The 20,112-nt window shown below is 44.4% G+C and overlaps 1 protein-coding gene and 1 long non-coding RNA gene across 2 annotated transcripts in view; one reads left to right on the forward strand and one right to left on the reverse strand.

Moving 5' to 3' along the window:
• Positions 1-271: 271 nt before the first annotated feature.
• Positions 272-20,112, reverse strand: part of LOC149441814 (uncharacterized) — a 91,168-nt gene continuing 71,327 nt past the window's right edge. Inside the window, exon 7 of the mRNA XM_089656859.1 lies at positions 272-1,612. Coding sequence (XP_089512985.1) covers positions 569-1,612 — 1,044 coding nt within the window. The 3' untranslated portion in view covers positions 272-568. The remainder of the gene's footprint in view (positions 1,613-20,112) is intronic.
• On the forward strand, positions 7,035-9,392 carry LOC149441815 (uncharacterized). The gene is made up of 3 exons (XR_016307291.1): positions 7,035-7,337; positions 7,459-7,699; positions 9,170-9,392. It is a non-coding gene; the product is annotated as an uncharacterized LOC149441815 (long non-coding RNA).

The following is a 20,112-nucleotide window of genomic DNA, read 5'->3' on the forward strand; positions in this document are numbered from 1 at the left end:
ATTATATGCAGTGTCCAGGTGAGAAGCCGATCATTAACCCAGTGATTTCCTATGATGGCCAGCTCCATCTAGTGGTGATAATGCTGTATTTTCCTGAAATACTTTCATAAGGAAAGCCACTAGATGGATCTGATGATCAGAGAAAATCTCTGTGAATTGGAGCGAAATTTGTCACAGAGGGGTGAATTCTGGTCACATTTAATAAACCCAATATTAAAAATTGACCTCTAAGTGTTTGTGAAATCTCCCACCACAAATTGTACTCAGCCAATGACAGGTCAGGACTCCATTTTTATTTTTCTGCCATCAATGGCTAACCTGGTCCCACACTTCATCCATGTCTTTGGGGACCTATGATCATATGAACTGTTTCTTCCATGATGAAGATCAGCCATGGAGTATATCTGAGGTATATATCAGGGTGTGCTTCTTCCCCACATGAGAGCTGGGATGTCCAGCAACATTCATAGAGAAGACATTTCCCGCACTCAAGGCACTAATACACCTCCAGGGTTGTGTGGGACCCCTGATGTACAGGAAGACAGGACTTTAGTGAGGAACATTTCCCTCACTCAGGACAGGAAAGTGGATTCTTCCCCGTGTGAGATCTCTGATGTTTGTAAAGATTTGACTTGTCTGAAAAACATTTCCCACACTCAGGACAGGAGTAAGGCTTTTCCCCTGTGTGAGACCTCTGGTGTTTGACAAGAGCAGATTTTTGAACAAAACATTTCCCACACTCAGAACAGGAATATGGCTTCTCACCTGTGTGAGATCTCTGATGATTATAAAGACTGGATTTATCTGAAAAACATTTTCCACACTCCGAACAGTAATATACCTTCTCCCCTGTGTGAGATCTCTGATGTCTGTAAAGATTGGAGTTCTTTGAAAAACATTTCCCGCACTCAGAACAGAAATATGGCTTTTCCCCTGTATGAGATCTCTCATGTATAACAAGTTCTGATTTTTTAAAAAAACATTTCCCACACTCAGTACAGGAATACAGCTTCTCACCTGTGTGTAATCTCAGATGTCTAAATTGAGAAGACTTGTTTGAGAAACATTGCCCGCATTCAACACAGGAATACAGCTTGTCACCCATGTGAGATCTCTGATGTCTGTAAAGGTGTGACTTTCCTGAAAAACATTTCCCGCACTCATGACAGGAATATGGCTTCTCACCTGTGTGAAGCCTCTGATGTGTTTGAAGATTAGACTTTTGTGAAAAACATTTCCCACACTCAGGACAGGAATACGGTTTTTCACCTGTGTGAGATCTTCTATGCACATTAAGTTCAGAGTTAGAATTGAAACATTTTCCACACTCAGGACAGGAGAAGCTCTTCCCTGTTGGAAGGCCGGCCCGGTCCCGCACAGTCTGAGGTTCCTCAGGATATGAGGAATCCGATGGTCCATCTACACTGGGTGGTGCCGGATGGACATTGGAGGGAGCCGGGTTTTCTCCTGGACTATACTGTGTGATGTCCTCATCTTCTACTTTCCAGTCTGGAGACAAAGTGAGACAATCCTCGGAGGTTTTCCTCATCTCCCGGCCATGGACTAAAATACAAAGACAAAGAGGATTACTAGACAGGAGCTGATTGGTTCCCCCAAACAGGACTCCGCCCACATCAGGCAGCTTGGTCTCTGAGGATCTTACAATTCCACCCTCAAGGGAACTAGGAAATGGCTCCTCTGATCTCCTACCAGGTCATTTCTTTATTCATGGACTTTAGTCAGAGAGTGAGGAAACAACCAGAACTGTCTTTTATAGGAGGGACAGTGATGAGGGGATTATAGGACGAGGGTCCCCACCCCCTCTATCACTCATCGCCATCTTCCCAACACAAGAAGTACTGCACTTCCTTATTTAGTCCATGATTTAGTCATGAAGAACAGCGGGGCTGAGCCCCACCAGAGGTCAAAGAGTGAGGATGGGGGTGAACAACCAAGATGAAGACTGGACTGATCCTGAAGACCACCATCATTGGGGTATTGACTCCACCCTCATTAAAAATCTGTGCTCCGATCAAAACACCAGATATAAAATGTCCAGCTGGTAGGAAATGGGTGTAACAATGAGAATCCATATTATGTGTAAATATAGCAGTGGGTAGAAAATAGAGAGCAGAAGTCAGGACTCAGGAATGTACAACATATTGTATAAGATACAGCAGATAGGACTATATAGTATCAGAATGATATATTTATATTTGTATATATATCAGTATATAGTGCAGGGGTCAGGAGTATGTAATGTACAACATGGAGTATATAGTGCAGGGGTCAGGAGTATGTAATGTACAACATGGAGTATATAGTGCAGGGGTCAGGACTATGTAATGTACAACATAGAGTATATAGTGCAGGGGTCAGGAGTATGTAATGTACAACATAGAGTATATAGTGCAGGGGTCAGGAGTATGTAATGTACAACATAGAGTATATAGTCCAGGGGTCAGGAGTATGTAATGTACAACATGGGAGTATATAGTGCAGGGGTCAGGAGTATGTAATGTACAACATAGAGTATATAGTGCAGGGGTCAGGAGTATGTAATGTACAACATAGAGTATATAGTGCAGGGGTCAGGAGTATGTAATGTACAATATAAATTATACAGTGTAAGGGTCAGGACTCATAATATTGGTAGTTATCTGTGGACTGTATCTGTATCTGTTTACTGTAGACAAGTTGCAGAGGTCCCACACCGCTGCCTCCCATCTCCTGAAACTGCACTCAGTGACTTGGGTCTGAGACAATACAGACATATCCCTCCACCCGGCACAGCCAGCAGACCACAGAGCAAGGAACCCTGGGAGAATTGTTCTGTCAGAGATCTTGCTGGACCCATAGACATCTATGGTGAAAATCAACATTTTGCTGCCAGCTGAACCCCAGAACCTCCATAAATCCAGTCTAGATACATAAATTGTGTCTGCAGCACAGAGAAGGAAGATTATCCGAGAGAAATCCAGGAATACAGGACGGGGAACACAGCTCAGGAAAGTGACCAGGGGATTACAGGCTGATATCACCCAGTCCCCGCCCTACTCTGGACCAATCAGTGAGCAGTATGGGTGGAGGAATGGATTTAGTGTTCATGACCCACCTGTGCTGATCTCTGTAGGAGTGTCCTCCTCTATAAATGTCCCCGTTATTCCATCCTCCTCCATAGACTGCTGATCATCCCTCACATACGCCTCTTCTTCTTCTGCTTTCACCTCAACTTTTATATCTATCAGATCTTCACCCTAAACCAACGGAAGAAAAGAAAATATCATCTTTAAGATATAAACTTTAATATTGTTACATCACATAAAAAAATCCACACATCTCCATGAGTCCATGCTCTGGATGCTGCATCCCACCAACCTTGTAACAGTGAGGGATGGTGTGACCTTCCTGTGTGGAATCCCGGGAATACAGAGGACGGGGACATCTCTCTGGTGGGTTCCTGTAGCTGGATGACTCCACCATGGTGTCCTGGTACAGATCTTTGTGTTCTTCTAGAAGCTCTGACTCCTCCATCCCCCCATCCTCGTCCTCCTCCTCTTTTACAGTTGTGTCCAAAATTATTCAACCCCCACTGAAATTGAGTGTTTTGGCCAGTTTGACATTGCTTTTGATCATTCAGTCATCTTGCTTACATTTACATTAAAGAGGCACTTGTAGGTCAGACAAATATAACATAACAGTTATAATGAAATAACCACAAATGTCTTTTCTGTGCTCACAGCATTATCAGTTTTATTCAACCCCCAAGTGACATTCAATCTTAGTACTTAGTACAGCATCCTTTTACAGTTATAACAGCTTTTAAACGTGAAGCATAGCTTGACACAAGTGTCTTGCAGCGATCTACGGGTATCTTCGCCCATTCTTCATGGGCAAAGGCCTCCAGTTCAGTCACATTCTTAGGCTTGCGCACTGCAACTGCTTTCTTTAAGTCCCACCAGAGGTTCTCAATCGGATTTAAGTCTGGTGACTGCGATGGCCACTCCAAAATGTTCCAGCCTTTCCTCTGCAACCATGCTCTAGTGGACTTGGAGGTATGCTTGGGATCATTGTCCTGTTGAAAGGTCCAACGTCTCCCAAGCCTCAGGTGTGTGACGGACTGCATCACGTTTCCATCCAATATCTCCTGGTACTGAAGAGAATTCATGGTACCTTGCACACGCTGAAGCTTCCCTGTACCTGCAGAAGCAAAACAGCCCCAAAGCATGATTGACCCTCCACCATGCTTCACAGTAGGCAAGGTGTTCTTTTCATCATAGGCCTTGTTCTTCCTCCTCCAAACATAGCGTTGATCCATGGGCCCAAACAGTTCTAATTTTGTTTCATCAGTCCACAGAACACTATCCCACAACTTTTGTGGTTTGTCCACATGGCTTTTGGCATACTGCAGTCGACTCTTCTTATTCTTTGGAGACAGCAAGGGGGTACGCCTGGGAGTTCTGGCACGGAGGCCTTCATTACGCAGTGTGCGTCTTATTGTCTGGGCTGAAACTTCTGTACCCACATCTGACAAATCTTTTCTCAGTTCCTCAGCAGTCACACGGGGACTTCTCTCCACTCTACGCTTCAGGTAGCGCACAGCAGTCGAAGTCAGCATCTTCTTTCTGCCACGACCAGGTAGCGTTTCAACAGTGCCCTTTGCCTTGAATTTGCGAATGATGCTTCCTAAGGTGTCTCTTGGTATGTTTAACATCTTTGCAATCTTCTTATAGCCATTGCCCTTCCTGTGAAGAGAAATCACCTCTTCTCTTGTCTTCCTGGACCATTCTCTTGCCTTCACCATGTTTGTAACCACACCAGTAAATGTCTAGAAGGAGCTGAGTATCACAGTCATTTTAAAGCTGCCTAATTGGTGCTTATTATGCTTGATTGCTGCTCGGTGACATCCACAGGTGTTTTCAATACCTGATGGAAAGCACCTGTATGAACCTCTGTTCTTCAGAGTGGTAGTCTTTAAGGGGTTGAATAATTGTGGCAATGAAGAAACCACATAAGAACCATTTACTACTGTATTACATAAACAATTGATGTCATTTTAGTTGCATTTGGGTAGTTACAACGTCCTTGTAGGATTTGATTCTGAATACAATTCCAAATGTACACTATAGTCCCTAAACCCCTTTACAGCATTGGGGGTTGAATAATTTTGGACACAACTGTATCTCTTCTTTAACCTCAACTTTAGGATCTCTCAGGTTTCCACTCTGAATATATAATAAAATGACATCAATGGTAACAATGCAGATAATGTACAGATCCTAATGATACTATCAGTGATTGTTCCTCATCTACCTGATGATGGTGAGGGATGGTGTGACCTTCCTGTGTGGAATCCCGGGAATACAGAGGACGGGGACATCTCTCTGGTGGGTTCCCATGACTGGATCCATCTGTAGGAAACACACACACTGACTGAATCCATTGTTTCTATGTGTTTATCAGATGATGGGGGATCTAGGTGGATCCTCCGTACTGCTCTCTCCTTTACAATAAAGTCTCCTCTTACCCGGTGATGTGAGGGGCGGCTGATTGTCCATCATGACGTCCTTGTAGAGATCCTTGTGTCCTTCTAAATACTCCCACTCCTCCATGGAGAAATAGACAGTGACACCCTGACACCTTATAGGAACCTGACACACACAATGATACAGTCACCATCCAGACACATCCCTTGTCTGTTACTGGAGAATGTCCCAGAATTCCCGGCACCGCTCACCTCTCCTGTCAGCAGCTCAGTGATCTCTCTGGTGACTTCTAGAATCTTCTTCTTCTTTTTCTCTTCTATCAGGGAGGGAGGTGGAGGCAATGTGATGTCATATGATCTCCAGACTTCACAGGAGGAAAACTCTACATCTGAACACAAATAGTCACATCAAATGATATTCCCAGAATCCTCCTCACCTCTCTGGTCAGGTCTGTGTTTTATTGAAGCCCCACTTCAGGACTTGGTATATGAACTCCGACATCATTACATAGAATGAAGGATCAACAGTTCTACTTTGGTTCTGAGGATGCAAAGTGTCTGCCCACATTTAAGAGCATGGGTTAAAAGAAGAAAGAACTTGATGGAGGGACATTGGGAGGAGGAGCTGTGAGGTCGAGGTCAGTATGATGTCATAGGATTCTCTGACTCTGGATGGAGGGACATTGGGAGGAGGAGCTGTGAGGTCAGTGTGATGTCATAGGATTCTGACTCTGGATGGAGGGACATTGGGGGGAGGAGCTGTGAGGTCAGTGTGATGTCATAGGAATCTCCGTAACCTCCATAGCCTTTACTGATCACATTGTAGGATGAATATCTGAGACTGGGATCATTACGGAGAAATATGCTTTCAGGACATTTACTACAAATGACATTTTTCTCTCTTTCTTCCTATTTGGATCTTATGAAACAAAGACATAGATATTCCAATCCCCTAAATATCCCCCCATCCCCCGCCACTAACTAAAGTAATAAAATCCATTAGTATAGACTGATGAGGTGAGAAGGTGACACCTCTCCACAATGAGGGGAATGTTCCGGCCCCGGAAGTGGGGGAATGTTCTGCCCCTGAAGGGGTTAATCTGGGTTCCCACACTATATATGTGTGTATCATCATCTGCTGGAGATAAAAGACGTCACAGTGACTATGGAGGAAGAGGACAGACATGACTATGGAGGAAGAGGACGGACGTGACTATGGAGGAAGAGGACGGACGTGACTATGGAGGAAGAGGACGGACGTGACTATGGAGGAAGAGGACGGACGTGACTATGGAGGAAGAGGATGGACGTGACTATGGAGGAAGAGGGCGGACATGATGATGGAGAAAGAGGATGGACATGACGGGGGTAACTGGGTGTAAATAGAACATAACATCTTATTACCTCCTCTGCTGCCACTTCCAGCAATGTCTCCTCTCTACTTCCTGTCTGTACCTGACATCACTTCCCTTCTGTCTTCCATAGAGACTTCCTGTCTGGGTAGAAGTGAGATCCCCACCTTGTGGAGCTCAGAGGAACTGCAGCCCCGAGAAGCGTCTGGTAGTGTGACCCCGGCCTTGTGCTGGGTGTGTATGGATTGTAGATCCTTATAGAGGGGTCACCTCCACTCCCACCAAGGGGGACAGAAATATATGACTGCCTAGTCCAGCCTTTCTCTTAGTAACAAATGGCATCAATGATCTGTAAAATCCATTTCTTGGAATACATCACAGGACACGAAGCATCTTTATAAATCCTTCCTAACACTGTTATGCCCACCTACAGGTGATCGGACATTGGCAAACAATAGACAGGACGTCCCCTTGTAGAGCAGATCTCCGACATAGGAAAGGTTTGTATCAAGCCATAGCCCATAACAGGAGGGGACGGATCTCTGGGATTCCTGAGGGACTCCAAGAAATGGATTTTACAGGTAAACCAAAAAATGTCATTTTCTTTGTCGCACATCACAGGACACAGAACATCTTTTACATTCCTTACTAACAGGGATGTCCCACCTAGAACATGAGGGGAGGACAACAAGCCAACAGGTCCCAAAAACAACCAGAAATAGGAAAGAACCTCATGCAGCAGCCTGCAAAAACCAATGTGTCCAAAGGGAAGAGTCCTTAGTGACTCCAACATCCACCTGGTAACATCATAAAGAGTGCACCGAAGACCAGGTAGAGGCTTCACCAACATGATACACTGAAGGTAGGTAGTGTCATCCCTTATAAAGGGGGAACCTGTCCTTTCATACTGGAAACTGGAGCAACAAGCCGACAAATTCAGGGAATAAACATAGACATGGAAGCTGCGGGATCCTTCTATTCGGTCCTCAGGAGCCACAAAGAGAAATCCTGTTGCCAAATTGCGGCTGTCAACTACAGGTAACCTGATAGACAAACAAATACCCAACGTGATAAAAACCTATTCCACCAGTTACTGAGCCTGAGGACAAAGGGGGGTAATACACTGTCCTGGCTGAGATGAGGGTAAAGGGAGGTAATACGCTGTCCCGGCTGAGATGAGGGTAAAGGGAGGTAATACGCTGTCCCGGCTGAGATGAGGGTAAAGGGAGGTAATACGCTGTCCCGGCTGAGATGAGGGTAAAGGAAGGTAATACGCTGTCCCGGCTGAGATGAGGGTAAAGGAAGGTAATACGCTGTCCCGGCTGAGATGAGGGTAAAGGAAGGTAATACACTGTCCCGGCTGAGATGAGGGTAAAGGAAGGTAATACGCTGTCCCGGCTGAGATGAGGGTAAAGGGAGGTAATACGCTGTCCCGGCTGAGATGAGGGTAAAGGAAGGTAATACGCTGTCCCGGCTGAGATGAGGGTAAAGGGAGGTAATACGCTGTCCCGGCTGAGATGAGGGTAAAGGGAGGTAATACGATGTCCCGGCTGAGATGAGGGTAAAGGAAGGTAATACGCTGTCCCGGATGAGATGAGGGTAAAGGAAGGTAATACGCTGTCCCGGCTGAGATGAGGGTAAAGGGAGGTAATACGCTGTCCCGGCTGAGATGAAGGTAAAGGAAGGTAATACGCTGTCCCGGCTGAGATGAAGGTAAAGGGAGGTAATACGCTGTCCCGGCTGAGATGAGGGTAAAGGAACGTAATACGCTGTCCCGGCTGAGATGAAGGTAAAGGGAGGTAATACGCTGTCCCGGCTGAGATGAGGGTAAAGGAACGTAATACGCTGTCCCAGCTGAGATGAGGACAAAGGAAGGTAATACGCTGTCCCAGCTGAGATGAGGACAAAGGAAGGTAATACTCTGTCCCGGCTGAGATGAGGACAAAGGAAGGTAATACTCTGTCCCAGCTGAGATGAGGGTAAAGGAAGGTAATACTCTGTCCCGGCTGAGATGAGGGTAAAGGAAGGTAATACGCTGTCCCGGCTGAGATGAGGACAAAGGAAGGTAATACGCTGTCCTGGCTGAGATGAGGGTAAAGGAAGGTAATACGCTGTCCCGGCTGAGATGAGGGTAAAGGAAGGTAATGTGATGGATTTTGTAAAATGCCTATTTCGTTTCCTATTGAATACATATATATACGCTATTTCTATAAGTTTTATAAATATTTATTTTTATACTTTAATACATATGTTGTGTTAATATTTTCTGCCTGCTGGGCTTTGTGGTACTATAAGAAATCCTTGCTTAATAAATGTCTGCTCACACACACAGAACCCCTCCCACCGTGTGATTTGGAAGACAAAAGAATGTTTTCCTAAAAGATAAGGCCTGGAAGAAGATCACACCTATACCATGACGGAGATTGTTTTCGTGTGAAAATGACCAATCAAAGACTAATATAATGCTTATGCTGTCCTCACATGACTCTCGCATCATTCTGCATATATAAGTTCACTTTCTCATTATAATAAACTATAAGTATTCATAGACTGAACTTGTGTGTCAGCGTGAGTCTCTTCCGGTGTGCGCACATTCCAAAGCTAGCGTCATAAATTAGGACAGAAACAGATAAGCACCGGACATTTTTAGTCCTCTACTAAATCAGCTGATGCCGAAATCCAGGACTCCGGGTCATTAACCTGCAGCCAGCCGACCTGAAAGGGCGTTAGGTGTCAGTCAAACTGGATGGGACGGAGATTGATCACCTCTGGAGCATGGTAAGATATATTTTGCTATCTTACCATTGCTTATCCTGTCTTTGTTGTTGATTCATACCTGTGCCTAGTACGGCTGCTAAAGGTCACTAAAGGCAGGTAACTTTGCTTGCCCGGAGTTTATTTCATTTTTACCTGCATGTGCTTATCTTTTACCTGGGTCTCTGTTGTGTGTTTTTATGTATCAGTCTTGAGGTGGAAGAGGAGTGGACCTACTGAGGGTTTTGACACATAATTTCTCTTGGGTGTGTGGTAACCTTGTGTGTTGACCACAAGAGAGGAGGTGTCGGGTACGCGTCACGGTAGTGTGGCAGTGGGTGCCGTAACTGTTTGTGTGGGTTACGAAGATTTACTCAGTGATCTGTACTCATAGCCCACCAAGATAGACTGCTATGTTATGTCCTAAATGTGTGTCTGTGAGTTAATGTTTGCCATTCATAACAGAAGGTTGGGGTTTGTTAAGGGTTAAGGAAAGTCTGGACAGCAGCCTGTGAAGTGTCTTAGATTTTTGTTAGGAAGGACCAGAGACAGGAGGAGATGGGTCAGACGCTGATAAGACCCCTAGAAAGGAATGTTAGCACGTGACCTGGTTGCACAGAGGGAGGGGGAGCAGTATGTGAAGGGATTAGTTAAGTTAGTGAAAGTATGTGGAATCACAGATAAGGGAGGTCGTTTACAGCCAAAAGAATGGCGAAGAAAAAAAAAAAAGGAGAAGAAAGATGTCTTAGTTGACAAAGAATTTTGCTGAAGACAGCAAGAAGCTTGGTATAATGTAGCCAAAGTTATCCACAAAGAGTAGTGGACAAAACAGGTATTGCTACAGAGAAAAAAAAAAAAAAAAAAACTGTTTATGTGTACCATTAATGTGTTATATATTGAAAAGGATTACTGGCATGTCATATTGTGAAGAGGTGTGAAGGAAGTGAAGCAGTTAAAAAGTTATCTAAAGTAGCGAAAGTTTGTAAGCTGAAGGTCAGGACTGGCATAAATCATTGTAGGAACAGAGAGGAATGTTATGTGATAAAGGTTTGCTGAACGTGACAGAAGTTTGGTACAAAACTGTAAAAGCGTTGCATAAAGGATAGTTAGAAGAAATTCAAGAAAAAGGCGATTGTATAATGTATGTGTATCACAAAATTGTAATTGGAAGCGTGCTAAAACCACCGCCCTATGTTGGAATGTGGGGTGGAGGAGGGGAGGGACAGCCCTGCCCTTCATCTAATGCCCACTTTATGCCCACCACCCCAGCCCTGCCCTTCATCTAACGCCTACTTTATGCCCACCACCCCAGCCCTGCCCAGTACACTTCCTGATGGCAGCCATCTTGCTGCTCCTGCTTTGTCCCTTCCTGCCCAGCCCAGTACACTTCCTGATGGCAGCCATCCTGCTGCTCCTGCTTTGTCCCTTCCTGCCCAGCCCAGTACACTTCCTGGAGGCGGCCATATTGGTACACCAAATTAGACAAATGGAAGGCCAGCGCCTCGAGTGAGCCGCCTCTACCCAGTGTGTCCGGTCTTACAAGTCAATGGTACATTCTACGTAGCACCGGATGTGCTGAGCAGAATCCAAAGTTGTTTATGGTCCACAGGACCCGAAGATATTGGACGTTTAAAAGGTACCCCCAATTATGGTGGAACTGAAGCCTGGAGCTCCCCTACCCAGGAAACCACAGTACCCACTGAAACCAGCGCAATCCAAGGCCATTTCGAAGCAGGTCAAGTCCCTTGTGGCAAATGGTGCACTCATACCTTGTACCTCTCCATGTAATACACTTTTGTTCCCGATAAGAAAAGAAGACACCCAAAGGAGAACCAGAGAAGTACATGATGGTACAGGACCTCTGAGCAGTGAATGAAGCCACTGTCTTAGAGACACCTATCGTTCCAAATCCCCACACTTTACTCACAGGGGTATCTCCAACAGCAAAGTATTTCACCGTGTATCTTCCCTGCAGATATTTCTTCGTTTTTTTATCCATGAGGGGCGGCAATACACCTGGGCAGTTATGCCACAAGGGGGCGCAAAATTTCCTGAGCCAGTTTGCCAAAGCCATGACCACCATACTGGGCACGTGGCAAAAGGAACATTCGGCAGTGGTCCTTCTTTAATATGTGGATGACTTTTCCTCTGTGCTGATGACCTGCCCACGGCTGAAGAAGCCTCAGAGAGTTTACTATGTTACTTGGCACACCAAGGCTGTAAGGCCTCTAAACCGAAGTTGCAATGGTGCTCTACAACAGTCGTATTCTTGGGCCACTGCCTCTCACATGGAACAAGGCATCTTACGGAGGAAAGAGTTAAGGCCATACAGAACTTGCCACTCCCTTTAGGCCAGAAGCCACTCCATGCCTTTCTTGACCTCATATCCTACTGTAGGTCATGGATTCCTGATGTTTCTTGGTTTATGCAACCACTCTACGATGCTCTCAAGTCTGAGCCCTTCCATCTGTCCGAAGAGGCCGCCTCCAACTTTTTGGCTCTAAAACGCTTACTTTCTTCAGCCCCAGCCCTAGGTCTACCAGACTACGAGAAACCTTTCAAACTGTTCGTGTCTGAACGCCAAGGCCATGGCACAGGAGTATTGGCCCAGACCCACGGAAACTGCCTACGACCTGTAGGCTACTACTCATGCCGTTTGGACCCAGTGGCTAGAGGAGCACCCTCGTGTCTGCGTGCAGTTTTCGCTGCTCCAGCTCTGCTGGATAAGACCTCTGATATCGTACTGGGACATGAACTTGTTCTTCTGGCACCGTATGCCATTGCTGCCATTTTAAACCAAGTCCAACCTAAACATTTGTCCACAACGAGGCATCTTAGACTACAGTGTTCCCTCCAATTTCCTGATAATGTCACTCTCCTACGTTGCCAAACCCTGAATCCGGCCACTCTCCTCCCAATTGCTGAGGGGGGTAATGAAGGTAATGCAGAAAGTGGAGAGGATGATGGAGCCACTGAGCCTCATAATTTTCTTGAAGTGATGAAAATGGAAATCTTCCATCTCCCCACAGTGAGTGAAACACCACTGCAGGACCCAGACTTCACCTTTTTTGTTGATGGTTCCAGATATGCAGACGATGGAGGCACATATTACACAGGATTTGCAGTCACTACTGCAGACACAGTCCTACAGGCAAGAGCCCTATCGCCAGCAATATCTGCACAGGGAGCTGAATTTCAAGCACTTACAACAGCATGCCAGATGGTGGAAGGAAAAAGGGCCAATATCTACACAGACTCCAGATATGCCTTTGGGGTGGCCCATGACTTTGGACCCACATGGAAGGCAAGAGGATTTATGACTGCGGCAGGTACGTCCAAAAGACATGGAGCAGCCATTGGACAACTGCTGGAAGCACTCCTTCTACCCATTCAAGTGGCTATTCTGAAGGTAAAAGCTCATGGGAAATTAAACTCTTCAGAAGCCAAAGGCAATAATCTGGCGGCAAAACGAGCGGCCATGGGATCACCAGAAATGGAAGGAGAGGTGACTGGAGAGTGGGAACCAATATTCACCTTACAGACCATACCTGTGGACAGAAGCTACCTCAAGGAATTCCAAGAAGCAGCAAGTTCAGAAGAAAAAGAAAGCTGGAGATGGAGAGGAGCTATTCTCAAAGACGGTCTGTTTGAGTGCAACAAGAGGCTTTGTTTACCCAAGAATATGTTTCCAGCTGTAGTCCAGTGGGCACACGGAGCAGCCCATCTGTCAAAGAGCCTCATGAACTCTTTTATCAACAAGTACGATATAGCGCCTGGAATCACCACATTGACGAACAATTTTTGCAGAACATGTGCCATCTGTCCAAAAATGCAATCCGGGACGCACAGAGAAGACACTACAGAAACACTTGGCCAAACCCCTATACCAGCAATGGGCAAACTACGGCCCGCGGGCCGTATACGGCCCGGCGGACCTTTTAATCCGGCCCGCGGAGCTAGGCTCCCGCAAGGCCAGTGGTCGGCAAGCCGCGGCTCTTTACAAATTTAGATGCGGCTCTCCTGTGTGCCGGGCGCCCGCTCCCCTCCCTCCTCTCCTCCTCTCCCCTCCCTCCTCTCCTCCTCTCCCCTCCTCTCCTCTCGGATGGCCGCCCCCCCTCTCGGATGGCCGCCCCCCTCCCTCCTCTCGGACGTCAGGACTCTGCAGCTGTCAGGATGTAGGCGGGGCAGCCAGGATGTAGGCGGGGCAGCGTGACGAACTCCTCTCACAGTCCTCCCTGAAGACCAGAACGGCGCGGGAATACGAGAGGAACGCGCGGACCAAAGGTAAGTGAATTGACACAGGGGGGGGACTTACTATATGGGGGATGAATTACTATATGGGGGACTTACTATATGGGGGATGAATTACTATATGGGGGACTTACTATATGGGGGATGAATTACTATATGGGGGACTTACTATATGGGGGACTTACTATATGGGGAATGAATTACTATATGGAGGACTTACTATATGGGGAATGAATTACTATATGGAGGACTTACTATATGGGGAATGAATTACTATATGGGGGACTTACTATATGGGGAATGAATTACTATATGGGGGACTTACTATATGGGGAATTAATTACTATATGGAGGACTTACTATATGGGGAATGAATTACTATATGGGGGACTTACTATATGGGGAATGAATTACTATATGGGGAACTTACTATATGGGGGATGAATTACTATATGGGGGATGAATTAATATGGGGGATGAATTACTATGTGGGGGATGAATTACTATGTGGGGGATGAATTACTATGGGGGATGAATTACTATATGGGGGATGAATTACTATGGGGGATGAATTACTATAGGGGGGATGAATTACTATGGGGGACGAATTACTATATGGGGGACGAATTACTATATGGGGGACGAATTACTATATGGGGGATGAATTACTATGGGGGATGAATTACTATATGGGGGATGAATTACTATGGGGGATGAATTACTATATGGGGGATGAATTACTATATGGGGGATTAATTACTATGGGGGATTAATTACTATGCTTACTATGGGGGAATATTACTATACTTACTATGGATGACACATACACATCATTCATCTACTCTTGGTCCGGCCCCCGGGTCCAATATATGAACCCATTGCGGCCCTCAAGTCAAAAAGTTTGCCCACCCCTGCCCTATACCCTTTTCATAGGATACAAATTGACCATATCCAGATGCCAAAGAGTGGGTGGTTGAGTACACCCTAGTGGTGTTGGACATGTTTTCCAGTTGGCCAGAGGCCTTTGCTGTAACTAACATGACTGCTAAAACAACTGCGAAGAAACTCCTCACTGAGGTTGTATGCAGATATGGGCTTCCAAAGGTGATAGAGAGTGACCAGGGCCCCGCCTTCACAGCTTCAGTAAGCAATGAAATATGGGCGGCATTAGGAGTCACTCTGGCGTTCCATACCCCCTATCACCCCCAAAGTAGTGAAAAATAGAAAGAATGCTAAAAAATGGCCCAAGAGACTGGCATGAGTTGGCCAGACAGTCTGTTTATTGCCCTATTTAGTGTCAGATACACACCAAGAGAGAACACTCCCTATCCCCTTATGAGATTTTGTTTAGCTCAGCCCCCAGACTTGGTTGTTATTTTCCAGAACAGTTGCAATTACAATGTGATGTGTTAACTGATTATGTGACTGTATTATCACGTGAATTAACCCATATCCATGTCCAAGTGTTTTCTCCATTCCAGATCCTGAGTCAGATACAGGAACTCACAGCCTATTACCCGGAGATTGGGTATTAGTAAAGACATTTATGAGGAAACATTCCCTTGAGCCAAGATATGATGGTCCATTCCAAGTTCTGCTGACCACAGCCCCTTCTGAGAAGGTGGCCAGGAAGAACACTTGGATACACGCCTCCCACTGCAAGAAAGTCCCGAACCCTGAGGGAAAGGTGTCATCTACACCATGACAACTATGTTGTATATCCTTTTTCTAATGAGTCTGACAGAGGCTCAACAGGTGGATATCACCGAAATAGGTGACACCACTATATTTTGGTACAACTCATCCAACACTCATGTAGCTATTTACACCTTTGATTTCTGTAGTATAGATACCATGTGGTGCTATGACCATAATCTATATGATCTTGACACAACGAGCATGTTCCGATAGTAGTGACCAGGTATACATATGTGTCATGGATGATTACTGGGGACCAAAAGATTAGAATCAGATTGGAAGGGATTTGGACTGGTGAGTATGCCCTTGCAAAGGCCATTATGCCTCTCCACATCCTAGCAGAAAATACCCCTGACCCAACGCTTGGCCGTAGGAGGAAACGAAAAGCTCCTTCTGGTAGTTTTGACCCACATGTGTATATAGATGCCATTGGAGTCCCAAGGGGGTGTCTAATAAATTTAAAGCCAGAGACCAAGTAAAGCAGGCTTCGAATTCCTGATTCCCATGATAACTGTTAATAAAAAATGTAGATTAGATAAATTACATATACTACAACCAACAGAGGTTTGTGAATTACACCAGAGATGCCCTTCAAGGAATCGTTGACCAGTTAGCCCCTACATCCTACATGACATTCCAGAATAGAATGGCTCTGGACATGATTCTAGCAGAAAAAGGAGGGTGGTGTCTGTAAAATGATAGAAGGAACCGGAACATGTTGTACATATATTCCTGACAATGCTGGCTCGAATGGTAAGGTTACTCTGTCTATGAAGAAATTGGAAGATCTGTCAGTTGAGTTGAAAAAGAATTCAGGGATCACAGACTTGTGGGATCAATATTTCAGTTGGATGAGTGGGTGGCAAAAGATACTTGCCTAAATAGGGGTAACCGTACTAATAATTCTGATTCTCCTGGTCCTGGTTGTATGCTGTGTTATACCATGTGTGAGGAAATTGATGAGCAAAGCTGTAGACAACAGAACACCTATCTTCCTGAACCAGGAGCAAGAGGATCTCCATATGATAGATGAAGAAAAACCTTATACCCCATTACGGTCCCTCCCCGCCAATAGTAATCTCACAATTTTGTAGGGATAGCATCTGACTTCCTTATGTACAAAGTCTGTGGCAAGGGAGGTGATGAAATAGTCATCACCTGTCTAACGTGCAGCATAAAAGAGTTCCAAGGTACATAAGGACAGATGAGCGAGGTCTTATAGGGACAGAGGAAAATAGTCATTTTAATTGGGGACTGTGATGGATTTGGTAAAATGCCTATTTCATTTCCTATTGAATATATATATATATACGCTATTTCTATAAGTTTTATAAATATTTACTTTTATACTTTAATACATATGTTGTGTGAATATTTTCTGCCTGCTGGGCTTTGTGGTACTATAAGAAATCCTTGCTTAAGAAATGTCTGCTCACACACACAGACCCCCTCCCACCGTGTGATTTGGGAAACAAAGAATGTTTTTCTTCTCTATGAGATAAGACTGAAGAAGATCACACCTATACCATGACGGAGATTGTTTTCGTGTGGAAATGACCAATCAAAGACTAATATAATGCGTATGCTGTTGTCACATGACTCTCGCATCATTCTGCATATATAAGTTCACTTTCTCATTATAATAAACTAGAAGTATTCATAGACTGAACTTGTGTGTCAGCGTGAGTCCCTTCCAATGTGCGCACATTTCAAAAGCTAGCGTCATAAATTAGGACAGGAACAGATAAGCACTGGATGATTAAGTCCATGACTAAAACACTCGTATAGGGATTGCAGTGTTTGTATAGGGATTGCAATGCTCGTATAGGGATTGCAGTGTTCGTACAGGGATTGCAGTGCTCGTATAGGGATTGCAGTGCTCGTATAGGGATTGCAGTGCTTGTATAGGGAATGGGAATAAAGATATACATGCCACCATTTTTCCATATAGTAAGATGGCGGATTCGATTTCTTGCCCATGATGTGGGACAGAATATAAGGAACCACCTCTCAGACATCTTGATCCCGTGTGAAAAAGTCCAGGAAGTGACAAAACACATTGGGACATGCAACGTCTAACGCACTCACGCAAAACCGGAAGTGTGGTGGTGGCCATTTTGGAAGTGGGAACATGCGGTTCTCTATACATAGGACTACACCTGAGCTGTTCTGAATGCTGGAAGCTGATATTCTTCAATTGTAATGTAAGATATTCAATAAATATTGACTTCTGTTACTATATAGCGCTGATTGTCTCCTATCTCACCTTATGAGGAATATGGAAGAGCGCCAACAGGAACATTAGGAAGCCTGGAGAGTGCGACTATCCCCTGAAAGCCTGGGATTTATTTCCAGAGGGGAATGATCCATTGTTGCACCAGTTGGAGGAGAGCACTTTATTGTTCACTATTATTGAGTTTGTAGAGCTCACTATTAGAGATTTGGGTTATTCTCCATCCTCACTATTTGGAGGTGATCACGTTTCATCGTTTGGACTTGGAATGGTCACTCTTCTGATTCTTGTCACGAGTGTATTTACATATTCAGAGATTGATATATTGGTAGAGGAATTGTTTTTCCCGTGTGAGCTCACGGTATGCAGTTGGCATGATACACGGTTCTTTCACTATTTTACATGTATGTTCAGTATAAAGGTAATACACTATCAGAAGTTTATTTTTTTGAGGTTCATGAAGAATTTTGGAATTTCCATACTGGATGATTAAAGATGATACGAGTTTGCTTTGGAATTTGGAAAGACATCTTTACAGAGACATTTTGGACATTTATTTTTTGGGACATTTAGTTTGATATATAATTTTTTGGGATTTTTAATTTTATTTTACAATTTATTTTTTTATTTTATTGTATATTGGGATAGATTCATCTATGTTTAAAGAAGAGTTTAGTTACATGTTCATTCATGTACCGTATTGCATGACCGCGCAATTGTCAGTAACACAAGTGCAGTGCTGTATAGCAAAAAAATGGCATAAATTCCATTATCTCTCCCATAGTTTGTAGACACTATAACTATCACACAAAGCAATCAATATACACTCATTGGGATTTTTTACCAAAAACATGGAGCAGAATACATTTTGGCCTAAATTTATAACTAACTTTAAGTTTACTATATATTTTTATAGCCAAAAGTAAAAAATTGTTTTTTTCTTAAAAATTTTTGGTCTTTTTTTGTTTATAGCGCAAAAAATAAAAAGCGCACAGGTCATCAAATACCTCCGACAGAAAGCTCTATTTGTGTGAAAAAAAGGACATAAATTTCGTTTGGGTGCAGCATTGCATGACCGCGCAATTATCAGATGAACTAGTGCAGCGCCGAAAGCAAAAAGAGGTCTGGCCAGGAAGGGGGGTAAATCCTCAGGAGGGGGAGGGGTTAAACTCTCCAGTATCTTCCCAACTATAGAAGTTCCACTAACAGGTCTATAATTACTTGGTAAAGATTTTGTCCCCTTTATAAATATTGGCCCCACATTGGCCTTACACCAATCCAGTGGTACTATGCCAGTCATTAAAGAGTCCCTAACAATGAGAAACAATGGCTGTGAGATGACAGAGCTGAATTCTTTAAGGCCCCGTGGGTGTCTGCCATCCGGTCCACGGGCTTTATTCACCTTTATTCTGTACAAATATTTCTGGATCATATCAATTGTGAGCCAATGTGGATCATCTGGGGGGTGTCAGTACCACCCCCCCATTATGGACAAGAGCCCCCCCATGCTCCTTTGTATACACAGAGCTGAAGAAGGGATTTCATACATTGTCCTTCTCTTTGTCCCCCCCCTCTAGATGGTTCTGTAAAGGGCCTACATGCTGGGACCGGACCTTTCTACTATTCATATATTGGAGGAATGTTTTGGGGTCGTCCTGATATCTTTCTGTCGTTTGTTTTCAGTTTTTGTGCCTTTATTTCCTTTTTGCATCTTCTGTTCTATTCTTTGTAATGTGTAAACGATGATCGCGTTCCTTCATTGTTATATTTAATAAAAGCTCTTTTCTTATTATCTATCGCTTTTGTAACTTTGGCCGTAAGCCACATAGGTTGGATTTGTAGCCTTTTATACTTGTTGTCCATGGGAATATATTTTGCAGTGTGGTCACATACAGTCTTTTTGAAGAACTCCCATTTCTGTGTTGTGTTCATCGATGTCAATATTCCCTCCCAGTCTAAGTCTTGGAGAGCAGCTCTCAGCCTTGGAAAATTAGCTCTCTTAAAGTTGAGCATTTTTATTTTTCCCGTAAGTGCTCGCTGTTTACAGCTAACAATAAATGAAATCATGTTATGGTCACTGCTACCCAGATGTTCTTTTATATGGACATTCGTAATAATCTCTGCATGGTTGGAGATGACCAGGTCCAGCAGAGCATCATTCCTAGTTGGGGCCTCTATGAACTCGACCATAAAATTGTCCTGTAGTAGGTTTATAAATTTTTACCCTTTAACTGTGCTTGCAGTCCCATTCCGGGTAGTTACCATCCCCCATTATTATCACTGTCCCAGCCCTTTCCATCTGTGGAAGGAGCTGAGTCTCCACCTCCTCATTAACACTG

Source organism: Staurois parvus, unplaced genomic scaffold, assembly GCF_062004578.1.
Source record: "Staurois parvus isolate SC_StPar_1 unplaced genomic scaffold, SC_StPar_1.0 ptg000942l, whole genome shotgun sequence".
Lineage (NCBI taxonomy): Eukaryota > Metazoa > Chordata > Amphibia > Anura > Ranidae > Staurois > Staurois parvus.